The 16,018-nt window shown below is 37.2% G+C and overlaps 1 protein-coding gene across 2 annotated transcripts in view; it reads right to left on the bottom strand.

Annotated features, from left to right (window-relative positions):
- Positions 1-15,508, bottom strand: part of zgc:77151 (ARID_ARID5 domain-containing protein) — a 56,718-nt gene extending 41,210 nt beyond the window's left edge. For both annotated transcript variants that reach the window (XM_021321975.2, XM_036142801.1), the window contains exon 1: positions 15,280-15,508. In XM_021321975.2, the coding sequence (XP_021177650.2) occupies positions 15,280-15,300 (21 nt within the window). In that variant the 5' untranslated portion in view covers positions 15,301-15,508. The remainder of the gene's footprint in view (positions 1-15,279) is intronic.
- Between the last annotated feature and the right edge of the window lie 510 nt (positions 15,509-16,018).

Raw genomic sequence — 16,018 nt, 5'->3', positions numbered from 1 at the left:
CTCTGCATTAACCACAAGCAACAAAAATGTAGATAAAGATGTTTGTAGACAACGACTTTTTAAAACAAGAAATTTTACCTTTTTGTATTATTGGAAATCATAATATTATTATCCAAGAGAATAGCTTGTTGCGTTGGACATCAATCCTTCTGAACAAAGTGCAACCAACAAACAAGTCATGGTTTGCTATGGTGAGATTCCTGAAAGATTCTAGTAAAACGTATTGATTATATAAACTCTAAAACAAATAATGAAATTAGATCATCTCACTGCTGCAACTTTTTTCCCTTCCATGTGGAGACAAATCCACTTTAAATATATTACCGACACATAAAGGACGCGTCTTATCCATTAACGTTTCCGTAGCCAAAATTTGCAGACCTCTGAGATTTGGAAATTGTGTTTTTAAAATTGCGATCACAATTAATTTATAACTTAACAAGGAGGGCAGTTATATGTTAATACAGGGCCAGGTTGATTTGGATAGCTTCATTGTTTGGGAACAGCTTTTTCCATTTCCTGAGTTTATGTTTGATCCAAAAAATGTATTGGATGTTCTGAAACATGTACACGCAACAAAAAATTACATTAAGGTGTGTGTGAACATTTTATGGGACTTTACAGTAAACCACGGCAAACGCCTAAATGTAGTGATTTATATTGTGATTTATTTATGTGTAGCAAAAATAACTTGATTCCGATTTTCTTTGGGGAATCTTGCACAACAGACACATTCGACATCTTGGGTTTATGTTAACATCTTAGATATATTTATAGTAAAATATTTTTGTGATTGCTACTAAAATTCACCATTAATTTTATTTGTCAAACGTCTTAAAAATGACAAAACCTAAATCCAAATATTGCGTTGGGTTCTGTAAAATCAGAGGCACAATGTTTACTAATAGACATAATTGCCATTAAAAGCATCTAGTTTTGGGGTCTCATAATTGATTAAATCTACAGTTCAGTTTACATGATTAGTGCTTCGTTTGCCTCGTTTCACAAGCAGAAACTGATCACTGTTTGTATGAATTTAGCCGTGTGGAACGATGAATCAGCCTCACCTCCAGTGTATTCATACATCTTGTGCTCTCACTGCTGCGGCTGTGAATAAACATGCAGCTTTGATTTCTCTGCTTCATATCAGGAAGTGTGACTACTACAGGAAAATGAAACACACCTGAGAAATAAAAGAGCTCAGTCTTTCCAGTAAACTGAATCCTCTGAATAAATTTTAAGACAAAAATCCTAAAAAAAAAAAACAACAACAACCTGAAGGATAATCTTTGTGCCTTTCAGGAGGACGAGATGCCACCATTTTGGATCCGCAGCTTCAATCAGCAAACTGTGCTTTTGTGTGACTTAAATGTATGATGTAGAAGTTGAAGCAGAGGATAAAGTACACGATGAACCCGAAATCAGGTTGTTTTGTCAATGGAAAATGTTTTGCAAAAATACTCTTTTTACAGGATAGTTTGCCATTTGCATTTGAATTCATTACATATTTTGCTTTATGCCTTTTTGCAAACAACAATGTAACACATTACGTGGAATGTTGTGCCATTTTTACACAAAATGTGTGATTGTGGAGGCGCGAGGAAGACGACTCGTTTACTCAACTCCATCTACACGAAACCTAAACAGCAAATGGCAAAAAAAACACAAGTAAATGTGTAAATCTGAACATCTTTAGTCTAGGTGTGAGTGGAGTCTGAACGGACCGCCCTTCACCGCTGGCGAGGAGGAGCCGAGGAAGACTTGGGATCTGACCGCCTATCAGAGTCCCTGGAGGAGGGTACGCAGGCAGGGCGTCCACAGCGAGGAGCCAGCTAAATGTTTAGCTTCTGGGGATGTTTTTTTAACATTTGCTATCAGAGTTCCCTACACCGAATGTTCCTAACTTTTCTAAAACTGTAACAAAGCACAGGATAGGACATTATATCACATCATTAGATATAATGTTATACATTATATAACATTATGTCTGTTAATACAGGACTATTTCACAAAGATATCAGCTGGCGACATAAATCAGGCGATTTTACACAGATGCTTAAGAAATGCTTCAAAATGTCATCTCTGTAGTTGTTTTTTTTTTCTTTGTTATAAAATATTAGAGAAATGAAGTTTAACTTGTAGCACTGTTGCCTTGCAGCGAGAAGGTCCAGCTTTGGGTCTTTGTGAGAGCATGATTCCCCGTGAATGTGTGCGTTCTCTCTGGGTACTCCGGCTTCCTCCCACAGGCCTAAAAACATGACTGTTGGGTTAATTGGTCTCTCTAAATTGCTTTAAGTGTGAGTATAATTTGTCCCGTGTCTCTGTGTTTCCATGTGATGAAATGGAGACTTGTCCAGGGCGTGTTCCACCAGAGAAAGGCACCGGGCCCCTCAGTCGTGCACGGATAAGCGTCTATAGACAACGGATGGATGTTTAACTGCGGAGCTATGCAACGCAGACTGCTCTCTCTCTCCCACATAGTTTACCATCTGCTCCTAATATAACGATCCATTACAGAAAGGCTTTCCCGGCTGCTGTTTAGTTGTAACAAAAGAATAAAAGGGATTTAAGAATCTCACGTCTAACAACAAAGTGTAGCTTTTTCCCTGTCAAATATTCACTTGGACACACCTGTTTACACCTTTTAAATGATCTTATCAACAAGCAAATAAACAAGCAGCTACACCATACATCAGCAGCACCAGCATTTATTATTCCTCTGGTGAATCTGAGTTGTTAATTTCAGAGTTCATTTTTGTGGCGGGTTGGGAGAGGCATCTCCTGATTAGCTTAATCGTGGGTTCTAAGACACAACATTACGGCTAAAGTCAGCAACAACGCTGAATTACAGACCTGGCAATGAGCCGCTGAAGGAAAACTGAGTCACGCAGAGTCCTTTTTTTTTTTTATTCACGCAACAACGTACTCCGTCCATATCAATGGTGAAAATGGGGCTCTCTACAGTAACAAAGCTGACCTTTTTGGCTCAATCAAGGACTATTAGAAATTGCACAGCACAGAAATGGAATAATATTCGGCTCTGGGTCACAATCTTTCAGCATGATGATGTAAATTGAGGGACTTACATTTCACCAGAACCTTGAATTGTAAAATGTTTTTAAAGGTCTTCGGTATTAACCTGAATGTAGATACAGACAGGAGGAAATTTAAAGATTACCTTTAACCAAAATCCCCCGGTGGGGGATGAATAATTTGAAGCTTATTTGCATATTGTGCTCTGCCATTCAGTGAAAAATTACAGATCTCTGCCCAGACTTTTGGATGCTGCTGAAACCCAAAACCATTTAAAAAGCTACGCCTAATTTGTCCACATAGTTAATAATTTAAAATCATTTACTTCCACTGGAGTCTCCGCTCCGATCATGTTTTATTTAAATAAAAACGGATGATAACCAGGTAACCATAGAAGCAGACAACACAGCCCTTGTGTTGTCATGCAACATAATGTTACATTTCTTTACACTCCATTTTTTTCCCCCTCGGACAAAAAGCAGAAAAAATAATATTTTTTTTGTTGTTTTGACCTTGTCCTTTCTGCTAAAGACTGAAATCTTTTAACCATAATCAGGATGATGCACTGAGAAAGCGGCACACATGCTGTTTTATATGGAACACGGCTGACAGGATGGGCTCAGTTTTTACAGCTCCACACTGCAGCAGCCTCAGAAACGCTGCTGTTGGCTTAAACTGGAATCCATCATGCAGCCTCAGCTGCTCTCATCTCCTGTTTGCAGCTAAAAAAAAAAAAAAAAAAACTGTAAAAAATGTGAATTACAGCAGCTTTGCAGGAAATGTAAAGTGCAGCCCTCCCCAGCTGGAAATGACAGGCTGAAATATTAAACTGATATTCATAAATGACGTAAATATAAACTGAATGACTGCATGATCATTTGTAATTCAGGCCTATTACATTACATTATCTTCATGCTGTGTAAATATAGTCGCTGATATTCTACAGCAGGTGTGAGGTTTTTAAAACGGCTGACTCAGTCTAACAAAAAGCAGAAATATACAATTTAGTTCTAATTTAGTGTAGAAAAAAATGCTTAATTGACTGGCCATCTAAATTATTACTGGTTTTCTAGAGTCACTCTTTTTTTATATAGAGCAATATAAAAACAGGATAAATTATTTTCTATATAGTAAAAATCTGATTTTTAGAACAGCTGATCAGGTTATCTTGAAATTATAGCAGGGTTCTCCGCAGAGGATGGAATAAGGGCGCAGCGATGCTATACTGATTTTAAAATCTAGGGTTTCTTTCCCATTTTCCCCCGATCGTTTTCCTCAAATTTATGGAAATTCCTCGGCCCGCACGTAATTTTTCACGGGTGCTATCGTTTTCCAGCAAAATCTCACAGTACTGTCATCTCGCACGATACTTGCTTCTAATTGGTCGGTTATTCTGTGACGCGTTCAAATTAAGCGCCATTATTGGTGGAAATCTGACTGCACACAAACCTTTAAAGAGCCATTTTTAGGGGTGAATTTCATAAACAACTTTTCCTGACGAAGAAAACGAGACGAATGATGACAAATCGGAGGGCGATCTCTGCATTTTGTTGTTGTGTCCTTGGTGCTTTTTGTGGTGTTTTTTTTTTTTTGGGGGGGGGGGGGTGCAGAGGGGGATGACTTCATGTAATTTGCATATTTGTTCATACATTTGGGACCTAGCCTGTAGGAGAGCTTTTGCCAAGACCAAAAGTTATTAAAATAGTGATTAAATGTGTTTGGAACTCAATTACCTTTATAAAATGATTTTTGAATTTTAATACATTGCCTGAATCCACACTACATAAAACAAGCTGTGCCAAAGAAAAGTTATCAGAGGCACACAAAGCGAACGAGGTGACTAAGTGATTGAAGCTGTGTGTGAATCCAATTCAGGGAGTTATTTTAGCGCAACAGTTTCAGAGACAACAAAAGACTTCTTTAAAAACTACATTTACAGGACGAGGCAGCAGCAGCTGTGGTGTGCCTGAGAGTCGGCGCTGAGGGAAGTAGGAACTCTCATAGCAGCTATCACTGCTACAGTCATTCCAGAACGACCGGTGATGTTGGTAAGGTCGCCATTAAAACAAAAAAGTCGCTAAAACTCGTTGTTGTTAGTCCATTTTGAAAGAAAATTGCTTGAGGTGTATAAAAAGTTGTGAAATATAGCAACAAAGAGTCTAAATGGGCAACAGTGGACGGTCCTCTAGTTTTCCTTCCCTCCTGAGAGCGTAGCCGCTGATGCTAGCAGCTTTACAGTCAAACAGGAAGAAGCAGACGGTGTTGGTTTTTCAAAATAAAGTATTTTTTTTTTTTACTTTTCATAATATTCAAATTAATTTCAAACTCGGATTATGGTTATTCTAAGTGCACAAATATATGCTATACATAATATAGGCTATATATTTCTCATATACTTTACATTATTTTAACATATTTAAAAAAAAAAAACTTCCTATAGAAAGTGTGGCGGCTTTTGTTTTGCCGTGGCGCAACGCCACGATCAATTTCATGTAGCGGGAACCCTGTCCTGTAAGCAGCTTAATTAGTGAATAAATCTGCTAAACTGCTCATCAAACTTCAGATTTCTTTCACAAGTAACATTATTAAAATTCACTGGGATTTTTAAGTTCTTTAATTGTGTAAGAAGTTGTTGAGGATTCAGGCGCTTTTGTTTCCACAGTAAAGGAAGATTAAAACGAATAAATATTTGTTTTAAGCTGGTAAATTATATATTTACTGGGTTATTATACACTCTGTTTTCAGTTGATCAGCACCTCCCTGTAGCAGCTCTGATAGTTAGTGTGCAGCTCAGGGCCGGGCAGTTTTAACTGAGATTTTTTTTTTTTTTTCCATATTAAGTGAACAGCTATAAATCAGGCAGAGGTCTCTTTCCCCCAGCTTATTATCCACATGAAATAAAAGACCCAGTGTATGAGCTGAGGGTGTGGTCGGTGCTGGAGAAGATCTACAAAACAAAATGCATATAATTTATTTTCTCTGCTTTCCAGCCCAGAAATAGTCAGCAGGGGCGTGTGTTTCCAAACTGCAGCTTCTCACCAGCAACCAGTCGTTCCTGTTCTGCTTGCAGCTGCTGTGACGCCAGCCTTCACCTCCTCTCTGCTTTTTAAAAGGCTGAATATTCTCAAATTTTCACTCCCCCTCCTTCCCCAGCACGCCCTCCCCCTATTGTACCCACCACAGGCTGCCCTCCCCCCAAACCCAGCCCTCCGAGCGCTGCGGACCAGCAGTAACAGGCCCAGGATCAGTTTTACAAAGATAAGAATAAAACGTCACAGCAGAACAAGACGCGGCGCAAATCCACCACAACTGATTTTTTATTTTTTTAATTTGTTTCAAAATAACCGAACTAATGAATGACGTCACTGTTTAGATGCATTGGAGGACCTGTGGGGAAAGTGAGAACGCATGAAGCAGAAACGACAACAATAAAGAAGAGCTCGGTGTCACTTTCTATATTCAAACTGTAACATTACTCTAATGCAGCTGAAGAAGCAATATTAGCTAAAAGGTCAAAGCGACTCCACATTCAAGCGTACGTAGTGAAATTACAGAGCTGCAGGAGATTAAATTAAACACAGGATCTCTGTGGAAACTTTACAGCTCCGCCGTAGACGATAAGACACAAATATGAGAGCATTAGGCACTAAACAACAACAACAACCAGAGCACAATCACAGGATGAAGTTAGGAAGAGGCACAGAAACGCAGCAAGATGTCTGCCTTTAAATAGTCTGCAGTGAGAACTGCTTCAGGAAATATTAATTCACCCCGTCTGTTTTTGAATTACGATGAACTACAAACGGATCACAAGCACACATTTTGAGCCCCCGGTGTTCCACGATGAGTCAAAGGTAGTACCGTTTTGTTCTTGTAAATTATATTTTATTTAACATGCAACAGTCTTCTCTTTATCTGAGCCAACGGTGGTCAGCAGGAAAAATACTGAGAAATCTTTTCATCATTCATTCAATACATCAAAACTCAGAATGCACATTTCTGTTTAACAGAAATCAGATAAAAGTTAGAAACCGGGGGTAAACTGGTGTGAAAATATGGTTGATAGCAATACCCGATGTAAAAACTGTTTTCATATCTGACAAGCAATAATATGAATATCATGCATATTTAACGACCCTTTTAGGCACCAGGAAAAAAAAAAAAAAAAAACAACAGTGGTGAATTTGCATGTCTGATTTAAAACACCCTAATATCCTGTACTACTTTAAAATCAGTCACATGCTCAAAACACACAGACAACGTCAGGAAGATGGAAATAAACATCAGTTATTAATATCGCCCCAGTTTTACTTATGGGAGTGATACAAGTATGTGAACATATTACTAACATCAGCCAATACCCATATTAATGCAGATATATTGCGTATTCCTTTTAGAGATGCGTTGTTCAAAGTGTCTAAGAATTTTCTGTGGGATTCAACTTTACAACCATCGTAAAAATAACATGTAGCACCTTTTAATGTTTAATTAATGCATGGTGAGAATTGTTACGTTTCCTGTTTGAGCCATTTTCTCCTCTGATGGTTTTAACCATAAATAAATGAACGCTGCTTTTGTTTAAAATATTAATAAACTTAATTATTGCGGATGTAATCTATGATTGGTTGTTACTTTTTACTCACTATACTTTCAATTGTCCTTTATCCTTAAAGATTCATGCCTTCATTAGATCATTTTTAAATGCTGCCTCAAGTATCCTTATATCGAGGCAGCTGTGAATATACATTAACTTAAATGTAACAAAAATTATGCACTCTCAACGAGATTGTCACTCTGTGACAGCCGACCTCATAGCATGGGTGGTGGTTACAAAGTATTGGTTTGACTGTCGCTGAAAGTTTCATATGGGTTTTGTAAAAATGATTTGATAATGCAATGTTTTAGGTCAAAATTATATTTTTATTTGCTAAATGCATGAATGAGTAATGTTTAAGCTCTTCGAATTCAGAAGTTTGCATAGACTTGCTTCTCATTTGATAGAATTGTCTTTTAAAACTTGGGTTATGCATATTTTGACCCATTCTTCCAGACAGAACGCGATATTTCCCACACGTTCTTCCCTCATCTAGTGTAGGAAGTACACCAATCCGTCCTGCAGCCAAAACCAGCCACACAGCAGCGCCACCCTCAAACCCAGCAGCTGGGATGGTGTTCTAAGGCTTGCAGGCTTCCCCTTTTTTCCTCCAAATGTCTCCACACCACAAGACATGTCTTCCAAAATGAAGGCCTGTGGACCCGTGTACATTTGTAAACTGTAATCTGCCGTGTGTGTCACTTTTGGAGTAATAGCTTCTATCTCCCTGAGTGACCTTTTAGCGGCCCACCAGGCTTATAATACGTTGGTGGGGGGGTGGAACCCTGCCTTTAAATACATCTCCAGGTGTGCCTGTGATTAACTGAGATGTTAGTTAACATACAGTAACGACATCATCTGCACTTTCTTAAATTGGTTAAAAAGCCACAGCAATCTAAGTGGATGTAAACATCTGCATTTGAAGAACGTTATAAATATCCTCCTCCCAAAAAAAAAAAATCTAATTATTCTGGCATTTAGTGGGTAGAAAGAATGTGGGTCACCCTTAACGACCCAAACAGGAAATGTGAGGAAAAAGGTTGTGCCTGTTTTTTTTTTTTTTTTTTAAATGCACATATCAGAGTGAGGATGCATCTCGGCTTGGTACCCCCGCTGCAACAGCAGAGGGTCCTGCAGAAGATGGTGAGGGGAGCTGATGGGTCACTGGAGTCTCCCTACTCTCTGTCGAGGATCTGTTTCAGGGTGGCTGAGGGACCGTCGTCAGAAAACTCTCGCCAGACGGCAGGAGACGGTACTGCAGGAGCACTTTCACGGTGGCTGCACATAAATTACGGACTAGTTCACATCTACACGTCAACACTGCTCAGACCTAAAGCTGCACAAATGCATCAACCATTGCAATCTCAATGTGAACAACGTTTATATCGAAAAGGACTGCTTGGAGTGCAATAACTGCAGGCTGATACATTATGTTGTACATGTTGTTATGAACAATGAACAGAGGCTGAGTGCAGCAGATGCTCACACCAGACACAAATGGCAAAGCCCTAAATCCTACAGGTCAGAGTGCAGGAAGCGCAGAGGAGGAAAAAGAAAGGAAGAAATGGGTATATGTCGCAACTGACACGTCATCGCAATGTTTACCATTATCACCATCGTCATATTGTCTGATATTGTGCACTCAGACCAAAGGTTTGTCAAACCGCCAAAGACTCATCTCTTTTTGTTGGCCATTAACTTGAGTAAAATAGGACACCGTGAATTGAATTTCATTTTATGGTTATTTTTTCTTTACCTTTTTGATGTATTTTACTTTTTAGTGTTTATTTTATTGTTTGGGTAATTTTTACACATTTGCTTTGGGTTTTTTTAATGGTCTATCAACATTAAAATCAGAAACTATCAAGAGAACCGCACAGCCTTCTGTCACAAGATGTTAAAATGATATAGTTTATATAACTGCACCTATTTGACGTTTTTAATCTAATGATTTCACACACTATGCTATGGATCCGAGATAAAAGCAGTCTCACTGTGTTGTATGCTAGCTTTAAACATAAACACCAAATGGTATTCATGTTTAAACCAGGAATCTGAATCATTGATCATTGCTGTGAATATTCCATGTACAGGGAGTGGCAGAAGGGAAATACTTTAATAATAGCTTGTATTAATGCCAGAAAAAATACACACACAGAAGAGATTCCCCATTTTCTTAGATAATTTAAAATTATGTGTAACTGATATCTTTCTAACCAAAGTTATATAGTTATAAGTTATATTTAACCAAAGTTCTAACCAAAGGGCCCAGGTTCCCTTTAACTTTAAAGAGACATCCCCCTTTCTGTGCAACATTTTCATACAGGCAACCTGTATTTTAAATATCCGAGAGCAAAAATTAACCAACTCTGAACCTCTCTTTATTTTAAGGTTGCTGCTATTCATCTAGTTAACCACCAAAATAACAAATGCTACGTTGTACCAAAACTTCCTGCATTGTTTTCACTGAGATGTAATAAATTTGGGAATTTTTTTTGCAGTTCAGCAGTTAATTTTTATTTTGCATCAGTGAAATGATGTGGCAATTGACGTCTCAAGTTATCGCACCAACCCTCGCCATGCGAATAAAGTATCCATCTGGCCTGTTCACTGGCCATGACACACAAGCCTGACATGGCTTTTAGATGCCAAGACGTTAAAACTCACTGAAAGCGGGGAGAAAATTGTGAGAGTGAAGGAAAAGGATAAGATTAAATAATCATAAGTAAATTAACCAAAACAAATATTGCACAACAACAGGGATACAGTTTTCTTTAAGGTTCTTAGATAGAGGAAATGGTTTAAAATGGAGCTAGAAGATATTGCCATTGTATGCCTCAAACCAACATGTCAATCTGATCGTTATTAAACTAAAAAAAATATATAAGGGTCCATGCTTTTTGTTGACGCCTTTATACGCTGAAATTGATGGGAGAGAAAACACTAAATTAATCTAGTTTTCTCTAGTATAAGACCGGCCAAACAAGAGAAAACTGTAAAGTTCCCATCTTTGGCCAGTTGGCAGGAGTATCTGAGGTGCTTCATGCATCGTTCTCCGAGACTGGCAAAAACATAAAAATACTGCAATAAAATTGTGATAATATTAAGCACACCTAACAGAAGAAATAACATTAGTCTAGCACTAGTAAAACTTCTACACTGAAGGCTGAAGTTGTACTTGTAAATCTAGGTCAACATGAACTATTAAGAACATAATTACAATGTTTAAACTCTCTGCACTTTACAGATCGGTTTGGGGTGGTGCTAGAAAAAATAGACAATTATGGAAGATGACTCTTAAAGGCTAACTGGGTGTGTTTTCAGTTAAAACTTGGACATTTAAGAGAGCTTAGTATAGTCAATTTTAAATTTAGCTCTCCAAAGTATGTAAATATAAGCTCAATGTTTGAGCAGCTGAACAGGAGAAAGTCAGACAAAAACAGGTAAGTGTTCAAATTATTTAGGCTTATAGGATATCAGATAGCATTGCCATCCCTAAAACGTAAACATCACATCTGTTTTTCCAACAGAGAAGTACCATTATTGATATTTTGGGAGGAAAAATATGCAAAAGCATTTTACTGACTGAGCTTAAATTATTTCAAAGATACTTGATGTCCAAAATATCTGTCTTTAGGAAACCTTTTACTAAATCAGTATGGAAACTGGTAAAGAGCAAACATATTTTAATGTATATACTTTTTTTAATTCAACAAACAAGGAGACATGTAAATATTCCAATTTTACTTTAAAAGAAAGGTAAAAATACAAAGTTATTGTTAAATAGAGTCAAATGCTGAGCTAATCTATTTGTTAGTGGACATAATTGAGTCAAGTTAAAGAAATAATTTTTGATTAATATAGCACCATGCAACTTTTAGCCACTAGGGAGCGCTGGACTTGTAACTTCCAGGTTTAGCACCCCTAGAGGCCACTGGTAACACTGCACTGTCGCAAAATTAAACAGTCTCCCTCTGTGTTCTGGAATCTGATAGCAGAACGCTTTGGACCAACAGATTGAGAAGATTTGGAGTTACTTGTAAAGATAAGGCAGCACTCACCCCTCTAGTTTAAATCCTCCATCAGAGAACCAGAAACATCTTTGATGAGGTAAGAGTCACATCTGTCTTGTTGCCTAACAACAACTTTTACCCTGGTATCTTAGCATTTAGCTCCTACAAAGCTAAAAAATGTAGACTCGGACATAATTTCTATACAACAGGTAAAAAGAAAACTTACCAGTCTAATAATAATAATAATGCCGCAAAAAGAGAATGGGTCTTTCATCCTGATTGCCCTTTCATCAAACACTAACGAACAAATTATTTTGCAAGATCCACTCCTGTTTTTCTTCTGGAGCGATCCCTGGCCTGGTGTTTCTTTTTGGCCTCCTCAGACATAGTTTTTCTCTTATTGCTTCCCTCGGCCACGACAATCTTTGACTCGAGGATGAGAAAAGTAGAGGTACGCAAGGTTAGCACTAATGTTTAAGGGGAGCTCAGAGTGCTGTAAAGCGGCACTCTAGGTCACATGACCTATAGGTCACATGACCCATTCAGCGACGGATCCGACCCTCTCAAGTTACATAGGCGAGCTTTTGAGAAGGGCAGCCGGCATGGAGCCAAGTGCTGTATATTGACCTGAAAAATCTTTTAATATATCCCAAATTAAGCTAATATTTGAGTCAAAACTTACACAGTGCTGGTTTAAGGACAAAACAGCACCAAAACTGTAAATAGTTGCAGTCAAAAAGGACATGCCTACCTGATGGGAAAACAAGTTTCAGCACAGATATTCCACTTATTTAGCTATCAATCACTTACATTTCATAATTATTTTCAGGTACATGACCATAAACTGAGAAAATAAATATGTTGTTTATTTTGTATCGCCGATTTGTGAGTAGAAAAAAGGGAATTTTGCATTTTACTGGTAATCATCAAGCTCACTCAAAGTAACAAAAAAAAAAAAAAAGTTAGCTTAGGAAAAAAATAAGTTATATAAAGCTTAGATATGACAAGACGAAAAAAATGATAATTCTCCTTCTAAAGTATAAACCATTAATGTTTAATATAATTCTTAATTACTGACTTCTGTTATTACTGACTTCTTAATCATTTAATCTTATTTATGCATCGTTGATTATCAGTGTTTGTTCTAAGAATGGTTTTAACTAGTATTTAACTAAAAACATATATTATTACTCTTTTTAAAACATTTTTTTATGTTTTGTTTGTTTTTTCATTAATTTTTGGGTTGTTCATATTTAAAAGATTTTTAACTAGTGTAGTGACAGAATTTGAATAAACTGCTTTTTTTTTTTCCCAGGACGCCGTGCACCTAAAAACAAAGTCTCAATAAATCCCTCTTACATAAAACCACTAAATGTTCTTATTGTTCACGATTATTTGTACAGTTTATTAAATAACTCTACTCAGGCACACATTTCTTTAACCTGAATATGCTATTTTTAACAACTGTACAGTACTTTTTTTCTGATGTTGTAAATTTGCCCTTAATATATAGTCTCTTATTTTTACTTTTTTTTTTACCTTTGTGTGTATCTGCATGTTTCTATTTGCCTTTTACTTTGCTGCTGGCACACATGAATATCCCCACTGTGGGACAATAAAGGTTATTTCTATTTCATTCTACATTTCGAATTATAGTCGCTTACACAACATTCTCAAAATTGGTCACACTGAACACTTAAATGCTTATTTTGGTGTTGTCTAAATGAGCAATTCATTTTCCTGGCCTTCGCATTAATATTATTCATGTAGATTCTGACTTAACATGTTTGTTTTTTTTGCAACACTGCAACATAAAATGGCTGCCAGTTATTTTGTGTGCGCTGAACAACCTTAATAATGCTTTCTGAATATTTTAGAAGCAAACACGTTTACCCATCTGCTGTATTTTAAATTATGTTTTTGGCCCGTATTACCGTCAGGCATGTTGCTCATTTACTCTCTGACGGTTGAGCGGTAATTATGAGCATGGAAACAAAGAAAAAGACTACAAGAAAGCAATTTATGTGCTGTTTAACTCCCTAAATCTGCAGTGTGCATGTACTTAACGTGATTATAGTGACGATGCATGATAAATACCATCATAAAGTGAGCAGGCTGGGTAATAAACATACTATTATGTAGTGTGGCAGTGTTGTATGGATATCACAGAGCTCTAGTCTTTTCTTTTTTTTTTTCTTTTTTTTGTAGGCCTGGGGGAGGGCCAGCTAAAGCATTGCTCCAGCCTAGCGGCAGGCAGGAAAATAAAAGCCACATAATATAATCTGAGCAGTGAACACACACACACACAGGAATTTAAGATGGAAACCCTTAATCTGCACCATGCCTGCGTCAGTTCTCGTGATATTTCTCAGATTTTTTTTTTTAAACAGTTTTCAGAACAAGACAGAAAGAGGAAGGAGGAGGGAATGAAACATGAATATTAATAATCATAATAAAAAAACGTCTCCTGTTTTGCACAGTGAAAAAATAAACCAACAAATAAAATCCAGTCAGCACTACTGACCTTGGCTATATCCTGTTATTGAAAAACCTGACAAGTTCAGCCCCAGAGAAAACAATACATATGTATGAATAAAAATCTCCTATTTCTGTCGTGAGTCAATATTTGAACAGACATATTATAACAGCTCAAAAATATATTTTTGAGCAAATTAGTTTTATATCAGAGTACCTGCAAAACATACAATCTATATCTATCTATCTATATCTATATATATATATATATATCTATATCTATATCTATATATATATATCCTTAACTGTGTGTCCTCTGCATGTTTCCTGGCTTTTTAAGGCAGGACTAAAAAGCCCTTATTTCAAGTACAGAAACATACACAATATAAACATTCCTCCTTAAAAAACTCCTGGAGACAAAATGTCGGGCTGGATTTGGTGATAATATCAATATGCTGCTTCCCATTAATATTATTATTTCAACACAACTGCTGCTCCACCTAGCAGTCCGTGTCGACAGACAAAATATATGGCAATATTGCGTCGGTGAAAATGTATTTTTATAAAAATAAAAAAAATACAAATAAAAATGGCGACGCGGCGGTTAGCTAAAAATGTGACCGAGCCGAAAAAGTTTCCTGATATTTTCAGGCAGGGGGAGGAAAAAAAAGGAGGAGGGGGGGAGAGCAGAAATTTTTATTTTTATTTCAAGCTAATGCGGGTGGGGGTTGGTAGCCGGGAGACTAATGTCGACACGACACTCACACACAAAGAAATTAATCATTAACACGGCGAAAATATCTGCGATATTAAACTGAAATTTAACGACTGGCTTCCAGGCGACAGCCCCGGAGAAATAACCGTCGCTTTGGGCCCGAAATACACAAATATAAGCCATTTATCTGCCACCACCGGAGGTGGGTGAAAAAAAAAAAAAAGTTGAGACTAGCTGAATAAAGTTGTAATTGCAGTCAGAGCAACTCTCGGTGGCTGATATGGGAAAACAATCAATACGACACGGCTAAATACGGCCGAAATAAAGGCGGAAATTGACTCGAATTTACCCCGGCGCACGGTTAAAATATCCCCGCGTCAATGTGTGGTGAAATCTGCGTTCACCGACGGGATATAACGACATTTATTTAGAAATTATATCGGCGTTACCTGTATTGCATTGTGCTCCATTGCAGTCCTGCATTCCCTCTCAGTGAGGCCCCTCTCTCCGGTTACACCGCCGGGACGCGCCGACACGCAAACAAACGCACCACAGAAGGAGGAGGGAAATATATATAAATATATATATGTATATATATAAAAAGAAGATCTTTTCTTCTGTTCTACTTTTTTCTTTTTAAATGGATGGAAGTGGTACAGGATCTAGGCGTGGCCAAAGTTTGCCACAGAGTACAACTCCATACGAAAATCACATATAAAGGGGAGCATTTTTTACTTTAACTGAAGTGACGTATTTCCGACTGAAACGGAATAGCTACGAGGGCGGGGTTAAGATAAAAAAAATAAAAAATCTAAAATCGAATAAAAGTCCATTACATTGTTCTTATATTTGTCATAAAATTCCTGCTGATATCCCGGAAAATTAATCAACACCTCATCTCTATGGAGTCAGTTAACCTATATTAGCATAGGAATAAAGCGCCTTACAGCAGTTTTGTAATCTGTTTATCAACTCGGATCACTGAAGTATAAAGCAGAACTGATACTGGTTTAAACTAAAGCTGGACATATACTTCTATGCGTTTCCCTGTTATTGTTTTTCTACATATAAAGATGTTTAAGCTGTTATTTGACAAAAGTAGTTTAAAAAAGCTATAGCCATAGGTTCTTAATAAGATTAACACAATTTTAATTTAATTTACAATGGATTGTTTAGTATATACATCTT

Source organism: Fundulus heteroclitus, chromosome 11, assembly GCF_011125445.2.
Source record: "Fundulus heteroclitus isolate FHET01 chromosome 11, MU-UCD_Fhet_4.1, whole genome shotgun sequence".
In the NCBI taxonomy this organism is placed as follows: Eukaryota; Metazoa; Chordata; class Actinopteri; order Cyprinodontiformes; family Fundulidae; genus Fundulus; species Fundulus heteroclitus.
The sequence above is the reverse complement of the archived record's forward strand: the minus strand, read 5'-3'. Positions and strand labels throughout refer to the sequence as shown.